Consider the following 14,701-nt stretch of genomic DNA (forward strand, 5'->3'; position numbering starts at 1 on the left):
GTCTCCCAATTGGAGCTAGAAGAAAAGGAATTTACGGTAAGTAAACAAAATTCCCTTCTTTGTCTTTTTGTTGACATTTTTTGTATATCATAGTTCATGATTCATGCATTATAATGTGGTGAATATTTCTGCCCTTTTTTGTTACCATGATTGTATAATGCCATTATTTCTGTATACTTAAAAATCTTCTATGTATCTTTTTATTGTAGTGTAAACTGATGAAGGTCGGATGACCGAAACGTCTTTAATAATTACACAGATCAATGAATAAAATATAAAACAATTTCAGTTGAATGCTTTGAGTGCTGGATTTTTTTCAATTTTTTGATCTGGGGTGGGACCCTATCCAAGCACCAGCGACCATAGAAGGAGTGCCACATTTCTATATTTTTTTATATTTTATTGCCGGACACCACAGGACTGTCTGTCACCCTTGACACATCCTTGACATATAGGAGCTCAAAGCCTGGTTAGTTTCTCTTTTCTGAGAGGTACCAACTGTGGTTATTCTATATTGATATGAGTGGTAGCAAATGGGAAGTTTGTGCTCATATCTGGCTGTTTTTGACCTGTTTCTTCATTTGTTGAGTCTTTGGCCAATAAAGTACATTGAGGAGCATTTATTCATCTATTTTCTCATTAATTCATCAAAAGAAAATCAGACATGTGGTGAATTAATTCCCTAAGGCTACTTTCACACATCAGTTTTTTTCCATCAGGTACAATCCGGAAAAAAAACGGGTAAAACGGAACCGGTACCGCATTCGTTTTATCCCCATAGACTTGCATTGTTACCGGATTGTGCCTGATTTATTTGCGTTGCATCAGGTTTTTTCCGGATGCGGCAAAATTAGTTAAAGCAGCGGCCGGAGGCAACGTAGCTTGCAACGTTTTTTTGTCCAACAACAAAAACGCATCGCGCCGCATCCAGCTGCTGCGGCACATTTTTCAATGTATGCCTATGGACGGCGGATGCGGCGCGATGCAGAAAAAAATGCATCCGGCTGCCACATGCATTTTTTTCCACTGCGCATGCTCAGTTGCGTGCCACAACTGGAAAAAAATGGACGGGCCGCATGTAAAAACTTATGCAAAGGATGCGGTGTTTTCGCCGCATCCGTTGCATAGGTTTCACAGCCGGATTGAGCCGCACTGCTCAAACCGGATGTGTGAAAGTAGCCTAATCCAGCAGAGTGGTCAGTAATTTGGCCAGATGTAATTTTTACTCACTCTCCACCAGGAGCCTGAATTTTGCTTCATACAGAATATTGTTATATATATCAGCTATGTAATATGATGTTTCGGTCTATTATACAGCCTAAATGATAGAGGAGGACACAGCTGCTTCTGAAGGTTTAACTTGCACAAGGAGGACATAGCTACTTGTAAAGGGTTAATCTGCAGAAGAAGGAATCCCAGACACAGACTCAAAGTAGGAGCAGGATTTGCCTCAGTTGCTGTGTCTAGCCTCCTCCTCCATAGAACACAGGAATCTATCCATCCTGTTTTATAATAACATTTATCATTACGTGGGAGACTGCAGTAAGACCACAGTGCATATTTTCTTTGATTACATGCCGCACATTCAGCCTCCTTGCCCCTCAGAGTCTGATCTCTCTGCATTTAAGCAGGAAGTCTCAAACTGTTTAAATAGTGAGACAGCAGAGAGCCAGATTGGCCTAAGACACACGGCATAAAACATCGCATTCCACTCGGACCAATATTAGCCTGTGTGTCGGCACCCATGAGCGATTATCTTCTCGGCCTCAATCGGACCGAGAAAACAATCGCAGCATGCTGCGGGTGCAATGCGATCCTGGTTTCTCTCGCACCTATTCAAATCTATGCGGTGAGAGAAAAATCGCACTATACTCGCAGTACACCAGTGTACCACGAGTGCAGGGTGAGAATGGCAATAGCCGGCAACAGAGGAGAGAGGGAGATAAATCCCTCCCTCCCCTCCTCAGTGCTGGCCCTCCCCTCCTCAGTGCTGGCCCTCCCCTCCTCAGTGCTGGCCCTCCCCTCCTCAGTGCTGGCCCTCCCCTCCTCACTGTCGGCCCTCCCCTCCTCAGTGCCGGCCCTCCCCTCCTCACTGTCGGCCCTCCCCTCCTCACTGTCGGCCCTCCCCTCCTCACTGTCGGCCCTCCCCTCCTCACTGTCGGCCCTCCCCTCCTCACTGTCGGCCCTCCCCTCCTCACTGTCGGCCCTCCCCTCCTCACTGTCGGCCCTCCCCTCCTCACTGTCGGCCCTCCCCTCCTCACTGTCGGCCCTCCCCTCCTCACTGCCGGCCCTCCCCTCCTCAGTGCCGGCCCTCCCCTCCTCAGTGCCGGCCCTCCCCTCCTCAGTGCCGGCCCTCCCCTCCTCACTGCCGGCCCTCCCCTCCTCACTGCCGGCCCTCCCCTCCTCACTGCCGGCCCTCCCCTCCTCACTGCCGGCCCTCCCCTCCTCACTGCCGGCCCTCCCCTCCTCACTGCCGGCCCTCCCCTCCTCACTGCCGGCCCTCCCCTCCTCACTGCCGGCCCTCCCCTCCTCACTGCCGGCCCTCCCCTCCTCACTGCCGGCCCTCCCCTCCTCACTGCCGGCCCTCCCCTCCTCACTGCCGGCCCTCCCTTCCTCACTGCCGGCCCTCCCTTCCTCACTGCCGGCCCTCCCTTCCTCACTGCCGGCCCTCCCTTCCTCACTGCCGGCCCTCCCTTCCTCAAGGCCGGCCCTCCCTTCCTCAGGGCCGGCCCTCCCTTCCTCAGGGCCGGCCCTCCCTTCCTCAGGGCCGGCCCTCCCTTCCTCAGGGCCGGCCCTCCCTTCCTCAGGGCCGGCCCTCCCTTCCTCAGGGCCGGCCCTCCCTTCCTCAGGGCCGGCCCTCCCTTCCTCAGGGCCGGCCCGACCCTGCTCAGGGCCGGCCCGACCCTGCTCAGGGCCGGCCCGACCCTGCTCAGGGCCGGCCCGACCCTGCTCAGGGCCGGCCCGACCCTGCTCAGGGCCGGCCCGACCCTGCTCAGGGCCGGCCCGACCCTCCTCAGCGCCGGCCCGACCCTCCTCAGCGCCGGCCCGACCCTCCTCAGCGCCGGCCCGACCCTACAAATGATAGATGTTGTAGAACGCACCTAGGGTCTACTTTACCTCTGCTCCAGAGGCCCTAAGACAACACCTACTGGTCTGTTGGGCTGCTGTTCTTAAAGGGCCACCACCAGTGGACTCTTATATACAGCATTCTAACATACTGTATATAAGAGCCCAGGCCGCTGTGTAGAACATATAAATCACTTTATAATACTCACCTAAGGGGGAGGTGCGATTCAGACTGTTCAGATGAGTGTCTCCGTTCTACGGGTTGCAGCGCCTCCTCTTTCGGCCATCTTTGTCCTCCTTCTTCGGAATCCTGGGTGCATGACGCGTCCTCCATCATCCCCACTAGCCAGCATTGAGGTCCTGCGCAGGCTCACTACAATACTTTGGTCTGCGCTGTTCAGGGCAGATCAAAGTGCGCCTGCGCAGGACTTCAATGCTGGCGAGTGTTGATGATGTAGGACGCGTCATGCACCCAGGATTCCGAAGAAGGAGGACAAAGATGGCCGAAAGAGGAGGCACTAGTACCGGAGAACGGAGACACCCATCTGACCAGTCTGCACTGCACCGCCCCTTAGGTGAGTATTATAACGTGTTTTTTACATTCTATACAGCGGTCTAGGCTCTTATATACAGTATGTTAGAATGCTGTATATAAGAGTCCACTGGTGGTGGCCGCAGCTTATAGGGGCCAAATCTGGTGACCAGTTCCCTTTAAGGATGAGATGATTATTAAAAATTGTCCTGTGCACCAAACCTTCACCAAATCTGCCACCATAAGATTCTGCGCGGTCCTTAAAAGTATACAAATTAGATTTTTTGGAGCCGGTCTGGTTCCGTCCTCTGTTTTTAGAAATTTCTCCTGTACAATAAAGATACAGAAACTAATGAAGATTTTGCTACATGTCTGATTTTCCTCCCGTTTTTTTTTCAGAAGCTTTGTTTTCGAGGAAGGCGGAAAGGCTCCGAGTTACCTTACGATCTGTCGGAGGAAGTAAAGGAGAAGCTGCCGGATCCGGCCAAGCGAGCGGAGGTCCTGCCTGAGCACGCTCCGCGGAGCGAAATACTGACGGTAATGTGAAGCCTATATTGTACGTGATCCCGCTAGCATTATTACTCGGGCCTCAGCAACCAAGTGTCAGCCACGTGCGGACCGATCTCGTCTTGTCATCTGGGCCTGTAACTCTGTTTAGGAGATTAGGAATAACACTTTAAAGTTATAACGTCACTCAGATATACCGTATTTTCCGGATTATAAGACGCACTTTTCCTCCCAAAAAATTGGGAGGAAAATGAGAGGTCCATCTTAAAATTCAAATGCACCTTACCGGTAAATGGTGAAGAGGGGTCACAGGAGGCAGACGCTGTGCAGGGGCCGGCGCGTAGGGCCGTGCCGGGGCCAGCGCTTAGGGCCGTGCCGGGGCCGGCGCGGAGGGCCGTGCCGGGGCTGGCGCGGAGGTGGTGGGCTGTACTGGGGCCGGGGTGGTGGCGGGGGCCAGTGGTGTGGCGGTGGTGGGCCGTACTGGGGCCGGGGTGGCAGGCGGTACGGGGGTCGGGGTAGTGGCGGGGGCCAGTGGTGCGGCGGTGGTGGGCCGTACTGGGGCCGAGGTGGCGGTTCGTGCTGGGGCCAGTGCGGTGGGCCGTACGGGGGGCGGCGGTGGTGGGCCAGTGAAGGGGGACTGTGCTGGGGTTGGTGCGGTGGCGGGCTTTGATGCAGGGGCATCCTGAAAATGTCGGCGGTGCAGGGTTCAAATAATGGCGCCCAGAGGCGGTACATGCGTAGATGGAGTTATCAGCTCAAGATTTCATCTGCGCACGCACCACCTTCGGCCCATCGATCTCCCAACAGTGGATTTAAGAATAATGGCGTCCAGAGGCGGTGCATGCGTAGATAAGATCTCGGCTTGTAATTGAGTCGATAGCTCAATCCGCGCACTCACCGACTCTGGATGCTATTTCTTTGAGGCCCGCACAGCCGACAGTTTCTGGAAGTTGCCTACCTCACAGCATCTGGGACCACGGCCGCAGCATCTACCTGCTCCACCACTGCCCCCTGCCTTCTGTGACCCAGCTCCACCACAGCTACCCCACACCCAGGTAAGAGACCGCCAGATTGCAAGATGCCCCCCCCCCCCTTTTTTTTTTTACCTTTTTCTCTAAATTTGGGGTGCGTCTTATAATCCGAAAAATGCGGTACTTTATGATCGGTTGGAGTTAGACCTCCAAGATCCCCTCGATCCTGAAAATGGGATACGACAGTGCTTCTAAAACTCTATGGAGGAGGGTGGAGCAAGAAGCGGACTCGAATCTCCTGAAAATATAGTTTTCCATAGAACTTTATGAGCACCAATTGTCATCTCCTATCTCAGTAATAAGAAAGACTGTATTCTATAAAGACAGATTGTTACTCTTGAAAGCAGAATTTTGAGAATGCCTGAAGAAGAAAGTAGATTATTTATTTCTCCCCAAAAATATATTACAAAGTTTACATTTATACGTACTAATGATTTGCGGAAGAAAAATTAAAATTGTTACTTTGTAGTTCACTTTTAAAGGGGTTGTCTAGATCTTGTTAAAAAAAGTGTCTTGTAGAGGGGCATCAGAAGTTAGAGCCGTTGGCCATATGAGTGTCGTTAAGATGACCACTGTAGGGCCTATGGGCATTAAAAGGTTGTGGAATATTTTGGGGGTTTAACCTCTTCAAGACCTAGGACGTATATATACGTCCTAGGTCGCCTCCCTTCCGTTACCGCGGGCTCATGCGACGAGCTTGCATTCATCCCCTCACATGCCTGCTGATCTGATCAGCAGACACGTGCGGCCAACAGGCGCCGGTGGATTTGATATCGCTATCTAAGGCGCACCAGCGAGGATCGCACTGTTCCCCGCCATCAGCGGCCCCGTGATGTTATCACAGGGTACCAATGGGTTATCATGAAAGCATGAGGTCAGCTGATGACCCTGACGTGGCCATGACTCTCTTCCTGTGAGAGCTGACAGAGCGCCGGCACTCACAGGAGAGCAGCATTTCTGCTGATCAGAGCTGTACTACTGCTGAGCATCACTCTGATCAGGAGAAGCGATATATGGATAGTGCAGGCATAAAGTCCCTTATGGGACTAGTAAAATCAATAAAAATTGTAAAAATCAAGTGTTTTAAAAAAAATATTAAAAAAACCCCCTAAGTTCAAATCACCCCCCTTTTTGCCTCATTGAAAATAAAACAATAATAATAAAAAAATACACATATTTGGTATTGCTGCGTTCAGAAATGCCCGATCTATCAAAATATAAAATTAATCTGTTCATCGAGAAAAAAAATTCCAAAATTACAATTTATTTTTTTTCAGTTGCTTCAACATTGCATTAAAATGCAATAACAGGCAATTAAAACGTCGCATCTATGCAAAAATGATATAAAGAAAAACATCAGCTCAAAACGCAAAAAATAATCCATCACCGAGCCCCAGATCCCGAAAAATGAAAAAGCTATGAGTCTCAGAAAATGGCGACTAAAGGGTAATTCTTTGTTTTTTGTTTTGGGTCTGTTTTTTTTTAACAAGTATTTTTTTCCTCCACTTAGATAAAAGTAAAACTTTACATGTTTGGTATGTACAAACCCGTACTGACCCGGGGAATCATACTAACCAGTTAGTTTTTCTATATAGTGAACACTATAAATAAAAGAAAAACAAAAAAAGAAACAAAAAACCTGCAATTGCACCTTTTTTTTTTTTTTTTTTTGCGCAATTTCACGACATTTGGATTTTTTTTTCTTGTTTTCCAGTACAATATGGGGCAGAATAAATTGTGTCGTTCAAAAGTACAATTCGTCTCGTAAAATACGAGCCCTCATATGGCTATATTGACGAAAAAATAAAAAAGCTGTGGCTTTTGGAAGAAGGGGAGAAAAATATGTTGTTACAGCCGTCCTGTACTTCCTCCCTGCTCATTTCTGCTGTAGGAGCAGATAAACTTGGCAATGGACTCGAAAGAAAAGGACCATGATGGGTGATAACTTCTAGATCAGTGGTGGTTTGACCATAGTTTACCCCACTATCTCCAAAAATCATCTTTTCTTCGGCGCTCCATTGGGAGACCCAGACGATTGGGTGTATAGCTACTGCCTCCGGAGGCCACACAAAGTATTACACTAAAAAGTGTAAGGCCCCTCCCCTTCTGCATATACACCCCCCGTGGGATCACGGGCTCTCAGTTTTCATGCTTTGTGCGAAGGAGGTCAGACATCCACGCATAGCTCCACTGTTTTTAGTCAGCAGCAGCTGCTGACTATGTCGGTTGGAAGAAAAGTGGGCCCATATGGGGCCCCCAGCATGCTCCCTTCTCACCCCACTTTTGTCGGCGGTGTGTGTTAAGGTTGAGGTACCCATTGCGGGTACGGAGGCTGGAGCCCACATGCTGCTTTCCTTCCCCATCCCCCCTCAGGGCTCTGGGTGAAGTGGGATCTTACCGGTCTCCAGGCACTGAGACCGGGCTCCATCCACAGACCCGGAGATCCTGCTGGATATGGAGCTGGATATCGTCAGGGACAGGGCCCTGCTACATTAAGGTACTCTGTGTCCCCGTACACATCGCGCACACACACGCCAGCATTGCTGGGAGTGCTAGTGCGCCGGGGACAACAGCGCGGAGCGCTTGTGCTATTATTCACTGCAGCTTAGCTGAGTGAATTTATGTATTAGAAACTGCCGCGCCGGCCGCTGCGGGGTGTTTTACACTGTGGCGCGGCTGGGACTGGTGGTGCGCCGGGGACTTCCGCGCTGGCCGTGCACATAGGACGGCCGCGCTTATTACTCGAGTCCCCGGCTTTGCGGCCTAGTTTTCGCTTCGTTCCCGCCCCCAGCCCTGCCAGTCAGGGGAGGGGCGGGACGCTGTACAGAAAGTCAGCGCCGAGAGCTGGAGTCTGCTTTGCATTCTCCAGCCCCCTTCACTGGACACAGTGGGACGCAAGTTTCCCGCTCTTGTCTGGGGCACGCCCAGGGCCCGCCCCTCTTCACAGGACGCCGGCAGCCATTCCTGCACGCAGTCTGGGCTGGAGAAGGGAGACAAGCTCTGGGCAACCAGTCACAGGATGCGGGCGACCACACACCCACTTTTGTGCGGGCGGTAAGCGGCACCTGAAGTGCTGACCCCACTAATGCCATTTGTACTTTATGCCTAGATGGCTAGACTACAGCAGCAAAAAGCAAGGGTGCTAGGGCACAGGCTTTCTAGGCTGCTTGTATTGCATGTGCTGAAGTGTTCATTTGTACTTTATGCTGGTATGCTATACACTGCACTGTACGGTCGCTATTCTTGGCTATATACTCCTAGATGGCTGGACAACAGCAGCAAAAAAGCAAGGGTGCTAAGGCACAGGTTTTCTATGCTGCTTGTACTGCATGTGCTGAGGTGTTCATTTGTACTTTCTGCTTGTATGCTATACATTGCACTGTACGGTCGCTATTCTTGGCTATATACTTCTAGATGGCTAGACAACAGCAGCAAAAAAGCAAGGGTGCCAAGGCACAGGTTTTCTATGCTGCTTGTACTGCACGTGATACTGTTCCACACGGCAGGTTCCACTGTCCCCATTGTGTGCAATGCTCCCCTGTATCACTTGGTCAGCCGGGGTCTCTGCTAGAGGTGGCCAAAGGAACCACCGGTGAACCCTGTCCAGGGACAGGGACGGAGTTGCAGTTTCGGCTGATAGATTGTCTGTGACTGTGACTAACATCTTAGAGACTTTGCAGTCCAGACGGACCATGGGCAATGTTGATACAATGCTCCCGGGCCACCCTCATTTGGAACAAATCAGTGCTCCGGGGGGGTCCCATGCATCCCAGGGCGCAGGCTCTGACACGGACGACAGTCCCAGACAGCCTAAGCGAGCTCGCTGGGAGCGGCACTCGGCTTCATCACTGGTTAGGGTCCCAGCAGGACTCTCTGTATGATGAGGCAGACGTAGCTGATCAGGACTCTGATCCTGAGACCGCTCTCAATCCGGATACACCGGATGGTGACGCCATAGTGAATGATCTTCTAGCGTCCATCAATGGAATGTTGGATATTTCTCCCACAGCTCCTCCGGTGGAGGAGTCAGCTTCACAGCAGGAGAAATCCCTTTTCAGTATCTCAAGCGTATATTGAGTACTTTTCTGGCCACTCTGACTTCAGAGAAGCAATCCGGAAACACCACACTTATCCAGATAAGCGTTCTCCAATCGTATTAAGGATACACGTTATCCTTTTTCCCCCTGACGTGGTCAAGCGCTGGACCCAGTGTCCAAAGGTGGATCCCCCAATCTCCAGGCTTGCGGCTAGATCCATAGTTGCAGTGGAAGATGGGACTTCACTTAAAGATGCCATTGACAGACAGATGGTCCTCGGGTTGAATTCTGTCTATGAAGCTATCGGCGTGTCGGTTGCTCCGGCATTCGCAGCCGTATGGGCATTCCAAGCTATTTCAGCTGGTCTTGCGCACGTGGACACTGTCACATGTACATCTGTGCCGCAGATGGCGTCCTTAACCTCGCAATGTCTGCATTGCGACTTCCGCTATTAATGCTGTCCTGCACTCTACGAGCCGTACGTCAGTGGCGTCCGCCAACTCCGTGGTTTTACGCAGAGCCTTGTGGTTGAGGGAATGGAATGCAGATTCTGCTTCCAAAAAAGTGCTTAACCAGTTTGCCATTATCTGGTGACAGACTGTTTGGTGAGCGATTGGATGAAATCATTAAACAAGTGTAAGGACTCTTCCTTACACCAGACCAGATCAAACAACACCCAACAGAGGAAGGGACAGTCGAGGTTTCGGTCCTTCCCAGGCTCGGGCAGGTCCCAATTGTCCTCGTCCAAAAGGACTCAAAAGGCTCAGAGAGGCGCAGATTCCTGGCGGGCTCAATCACGCCCAAGGAAGGCAGCCGGAGGAACCGCTACCAAGGCGGTTTCCTCATGACGTTCAGCCCTCTCTCTCCGCATCCGCGGTCGGTGGCAGACTCTCCCGCTTTGGCGACATTTAGCTGCCACAGGTCAAAGACCGGTGGGTGAGAGACATTTTCTGTTCTCGTCCGCCGGCTAGATCTTCAGAAATTCCTCACCTCCCGACCGAGCCGATGCTCTTCTGCAGGCAGAAGGAGTGGTAATCCCTGTTCCTCCTCAGGAACACGATACGGTTTTTACTCCAATCTGGTTGTGGTACCAAAAAAGGACGGCTCTTTCCGTTCCGTTTTGGGCCTAAAACTGCTCAACAAGCACGTGAAAACCAGGCGGTTCCGGATGGAATCCCTCCGCTCCGTCATTGCCTCAATGTCTCAAGGAGATTTCCTAGCGTCAATAGACATCAGGATGCTTATCTCCACGTGCCGATTGCTCCAGAGCACCGGTGTTGGCTACGATTCGTTATTGAAGACGAGCATCTTCAGTTCGTAGCCCTGCCCTTCGGTCTGGCGACAGCCCCACGGATTTTCACCAAGTTCATGGCAGCAGTGGGAGCAGTCCTGCACTCTCAGGGTCACTCTGTGATCCCTTACTTGGACGATCTACTTGTCAAGGCACCCTCTCAAGAGGCATGCCAACACAGCCTGAACGTGGCGCTGGAGACTCTCCAGAGTTTCGGGTGGATCATAAACTTTTCAAAGTTAAATCTGACACCGACCCAATCGCTGACATATCTTGGCATGGAGCTTCACACTCTCTCAGCGATAGTGCAGCTCCCGCTGGACATACAGCATTCACTACAGACGGGGGTGCAGTCTCTCCTTCAAGGCCAGTCACACCCCTTAAGGCGCCTCATGCAGAGGCAGTCCCTTTCGCGCAGTTTCATCTGCGTCCACTTCTATAGGACATTCTTCGCCAATGGGATGGGAAGTCGACGTCCCTAGACAGGAACGTACCCCTTTCTCAGACGGGCAAGGACTCTCTTCAGAGGAGTCCACCCTTCAGGTCAATGTTCTGGAAATCTGGGCAGGGTATCTTGCCCTGCAAGCCTTCCAGCAGAGGCTGGAAGGCAAACAGATCCGAATTCAGTCGGACAACTTCACAGCGGTGGCATACATCAACCACCAAGGCGGAACACGCAGCCGGCAAGCCTCCCAGGAAGTCCGGCGGATTCTGATGTGGGTGGAAGACAGAGCATACACCATATCCGCAGTTCACATCCCGGGCGTAGAAAACTGGGAAGCAGACTTCCTCAGTCGCCAGGGCATGGACGCAGGGGAATGGTCTCTGCAGCCGGATGGGTTTCAAGAAATCTGTAGCCGCTGGAGGAGGCCGGACGTCGATCTAATGGCGTCTCGGCACAACAACAAGGGCCCGATTTTCATGGCGCGGTCTCACGATCAAAGAGCTCTGGCGGCAGGCGCCTTAGTTCAGGATTGGTCGCAGTTCCAGCTACCCTATGTGTTTCCCCCTCTGGCACTGTTGCCCAGAGGGCTACGCAAGATCAGCTCCGATTGCCGCCGCGCCATCCTCGTCGCCCCAGACTGGCCGAGGAGGTCGTGGTACCCGCATCTGTGGCATCTCACGGTTGGCCAACCGTGGGCACTATCAGACCGGCCAGACTTACTGTCCCAAGGGCCGTTTTTTCCATCTGAATTCTACGGCCCTGAACCTGACTGTGTGGCCATTGAGTCCTGGATCCTAGCGTCGTCAGGATTATCTCAAGACGTCATTGCCACCATGAGACGGGCTAGGAAGCCGACGTCTGCCAAGATCTACCACAAGACGTGGAAGATATTCTTATCTTAGTGCTCTGCTCAGGGAGTGTCTCCCTGGACATTTGCATTGCCTACTTTTCCTTCCTTCCTGCAATCTGGTTTGGGAAAAGGTTTGTCGCTCGGCTCCCTTAACGGACGAGTCCCAGCGCTGTCTGTATTCTTTCAGAAGCGCATAGTACGACTTCCTTAGGTACGCACGTTCCTGCAGGGGGTTTGTCACATTGTCCCTCCATACAAGAGGCCGTTAGACCCATGGGATCTGAACAGGGTACTAATTGCTCTCCAGGAGCCGCCCTTTGAGCCTCTGAGGGATGTTTCACTTTCTCGACTTTCACAGAAAGTGGCCCTTTTTTGGTAGCGGTCACGTCTCTTCAGGGAGTGTCCGGGCTAGCAGCGCGGTCATCCAAAGCTCCCTTCCTGGTGTTTCACCAAGACAGGGTAGTGCTGCGCCTGATTCCGGGGTTTCTCCCTAAGGTGGTATCCCCCTTTCATCTCAATCAGGATATCTCCTTCCCTTCCTTTTGTCCTCATCCAGTTCATCGATATGAATTGGAATTGCATTTGTTGGATCTGATGAGAGCGCTCAGAATCTACATTTCCCGCACGGCGCCCCTGCGCCGCTCGGATGCACTCTTTGTACTTGTCGCTGGTCAGCGCAAAGGGTCGCAGGCTTCCAAATCCACCCTGGCTCGATGGATCAAGGAACCAATTCTTGAAGCCTACCGTTCTGCTGGGCTTCCGGTTCCATCAGGGCTGAAGGCCCATTCTACCAGAGCCGTGGGTGCGTCCTGGGCATTACGGCACCAGGCTACGGCTCAGCAGGTGTGCCAGGCAGCTACCTGGTCGAGTCTGCACACTTTCACCAAGCATTATCAGGTGCATGCCTACGCTTAGGCGGATGCCAGTCTAGGTAGAAGAGTCCTGCAGGCGGCGGTTGCCTCCATGTAGGGAAGGGCTGTTTTACGGCCCTAACTTGAGGTATTAATTTACCCACCCAGGGACTGCTTTTGGACGTCCCAATCGTCTGGGTCTCCCAATGGAGCGCCGAAGAAGAAGGGAATTTTGTTACTTACCGTAAATTCCTTTTCTTCTAGCTCCAATTGGGAGACCCAGCACCCGCCCTGTTTCCTTCGGGATTTTTTGGTTTTTCGGGTACACATGTTGTTCATGTTGAATGGTTTCAGTTCTCCGATGTTCCTTCGGATTGAATTTGTTTAACCAGTTATTGGCTTTCCTCCTTCTTGCTTTTGCACTAAAACTGAGAGCCCGTGATCCCACGGGGGGTGTATATGCAGAAGGGGAGGGGCCTTACACTTTTTAGTGTAATACTTTGTGTAGCCTCCGGAGGCAGTAGCTATACACCCAATCGTCTGGGTCTCCCAATTGGAGCTAGAAGAAAAGGAATTTACGGTAAGTAACAAAATTCCCTTCTTTGAGTTTGGTGGGAACTTGCATGCTTGACCGCTGCCCCTTGGCAAGGCATCGATTTATTTTTAGACTCCTAATGATCCGTATGGGGTGATCCCCAACAGTCTAGAAGTTATAGTCTATCTTGTGGCTAGGTGATAACCGCTTCATACCGGAATGCCCCTTTAAAAATCTCAAATGGTTTGCGCCCCCCGTAAAAAAAAACAAAAAACAAGGGAATTGCAAACTTTCTGTGTCCTGTGTTTACAGCAGCCTCTGCACAAATTCAAGCATTTTTTAGGAATATTCTCACAAAATGGGTAGGAGCGGCACGAGTAACAATGACCGGACTGTGAGGTGGCGGACTACCCATAACCTGTGCCGCGAAACACTACGAAACTGACGAAACTGAGACATTGACGCTCCTGTTCTTTCTCTCCTGGCCTCCTCTCACTCGGCTCCTTCACATGAACTATTGAGAGAATCGTTTGTGCTGAGCTCGGGATTGTGTTGTCTCCTCGGATGCGCCTTTATAAATTTTTCCCAAAATAAAAAAAATCTTGAGTTTCCAATCAGCGGCTATTATGCTGCCGTTACTCCGCGGCGCGCTCTAATAAATAGATGCGTCGCTACTTAAAGCGATTGCCTTGTTAATTTTGTATAGATGTCAGTTTTGCTGCCGTACGGATTTTATTTCACATTTTTCACTTTTTTTTGCTTTTCATTACTAAAATATTTAGTATCATTTTTTTTTACTTTGCATGAAGGATTAGTCCAGCGTTGGACAACTCCTGATACTTATAACGGTCTCCTAACATTGGGGTGATCACTTTCTCTGCAGAGCTCCGGGTCCAAGTGTCAGACATTTGTGGGATACTCTGTGGGTGCAGCTGGGATGGTGAGCTGAGGGTTTGTTGTAGTGCATTTTAGGTGCGGGGTTAGGTGGGTTTTAGTGCGGGTTTTAGTGCAGTTTTAGTGAGGTTTTAGGTGCGGGTTAGGTGTGGTTTTAGTGCAGTTTTAGTGAGGTTTTAGGTGTGGTTTTAGTGAGGGGTTAGGTGTGGTTTTAGTGAGGGTTTTAGTGAGGTTTTAGGTGCGGGTTAGGTGTGGTTTTAGTGCAGTTTTAGTGAGGTTTTAGGTGCGTTTTTAGGTGCGGGTTAGGTGTGGTTTTAGTGAGGTTTTAGGTGCGGGTTAGATGCGTTTTAGGTGTGGGTTAGGTGTGGTTTTGGTGTGGTTTTAGTGAGGGTTTAGGTGGGGTTTTAGGTGTGGGTTAGGTGCGTTTTAGGTGTGGTTTTGGTGTGGTTTTAGTGAGGTTTTAGGTGCGGGTTAGATGCGTTTTAGGTGTGGGTTAGGTGCGGTTTAGGTGTGGTTTTAGTGAGGGTTTAGGTGTGGTTTTGGTGAGGGTTTAGGTGCGGTTTTAGTGAGGGTTTAGGTGCGGGTTAGATGCGTTTTAGGTGTGGGTTAGGTGCAGTTTAGGTGTGGTTTTAGTGAGGTTTTTGGTGCGGTTTTAGTGAGGG

General features: G+C 51.1%; 1 protein-coding gene across 1 annotated transcript in view; it reads left to right on the plus strand.

Annotated features, from left to right (window-relative positions):
- Positions 1-14,701, plus strand: part of PHF14 (PHD finger protein 14) — a 322,056-nt gene that overhangs the window by 139,048 nt on the left and 168,307 nt on the right. The window contains exon 15 of the mRNA XM_075316872.1: positions 3,998-4,135. Within this exon, the coding sequence (XP_075172987.1) occupies positions 3,998-4,135 (138 nt within the window). The remainder of the gene's footprint in view (positions 1-3,997; positions 4,136-14,701) is intronic.

The sequence above is a fragment of the Anomaloglossus baeobatrachus genome, chromosome 6 (genome assembly GCF_048569485.1).
Source record: "Anomaloglossus baeobatrachus isolate aAnoBae1 chromosome 6, aAnoBae1.hap1, whole genome shotgun sequence".
NCBI classification, from domain to species: domain Eukaryota; kingdom Metazoa; phylum Chordata; class Amphibia; order Anura; family Aromobatidae; genus Anomaloglossus; species Anomaloglossus baeobatrachus.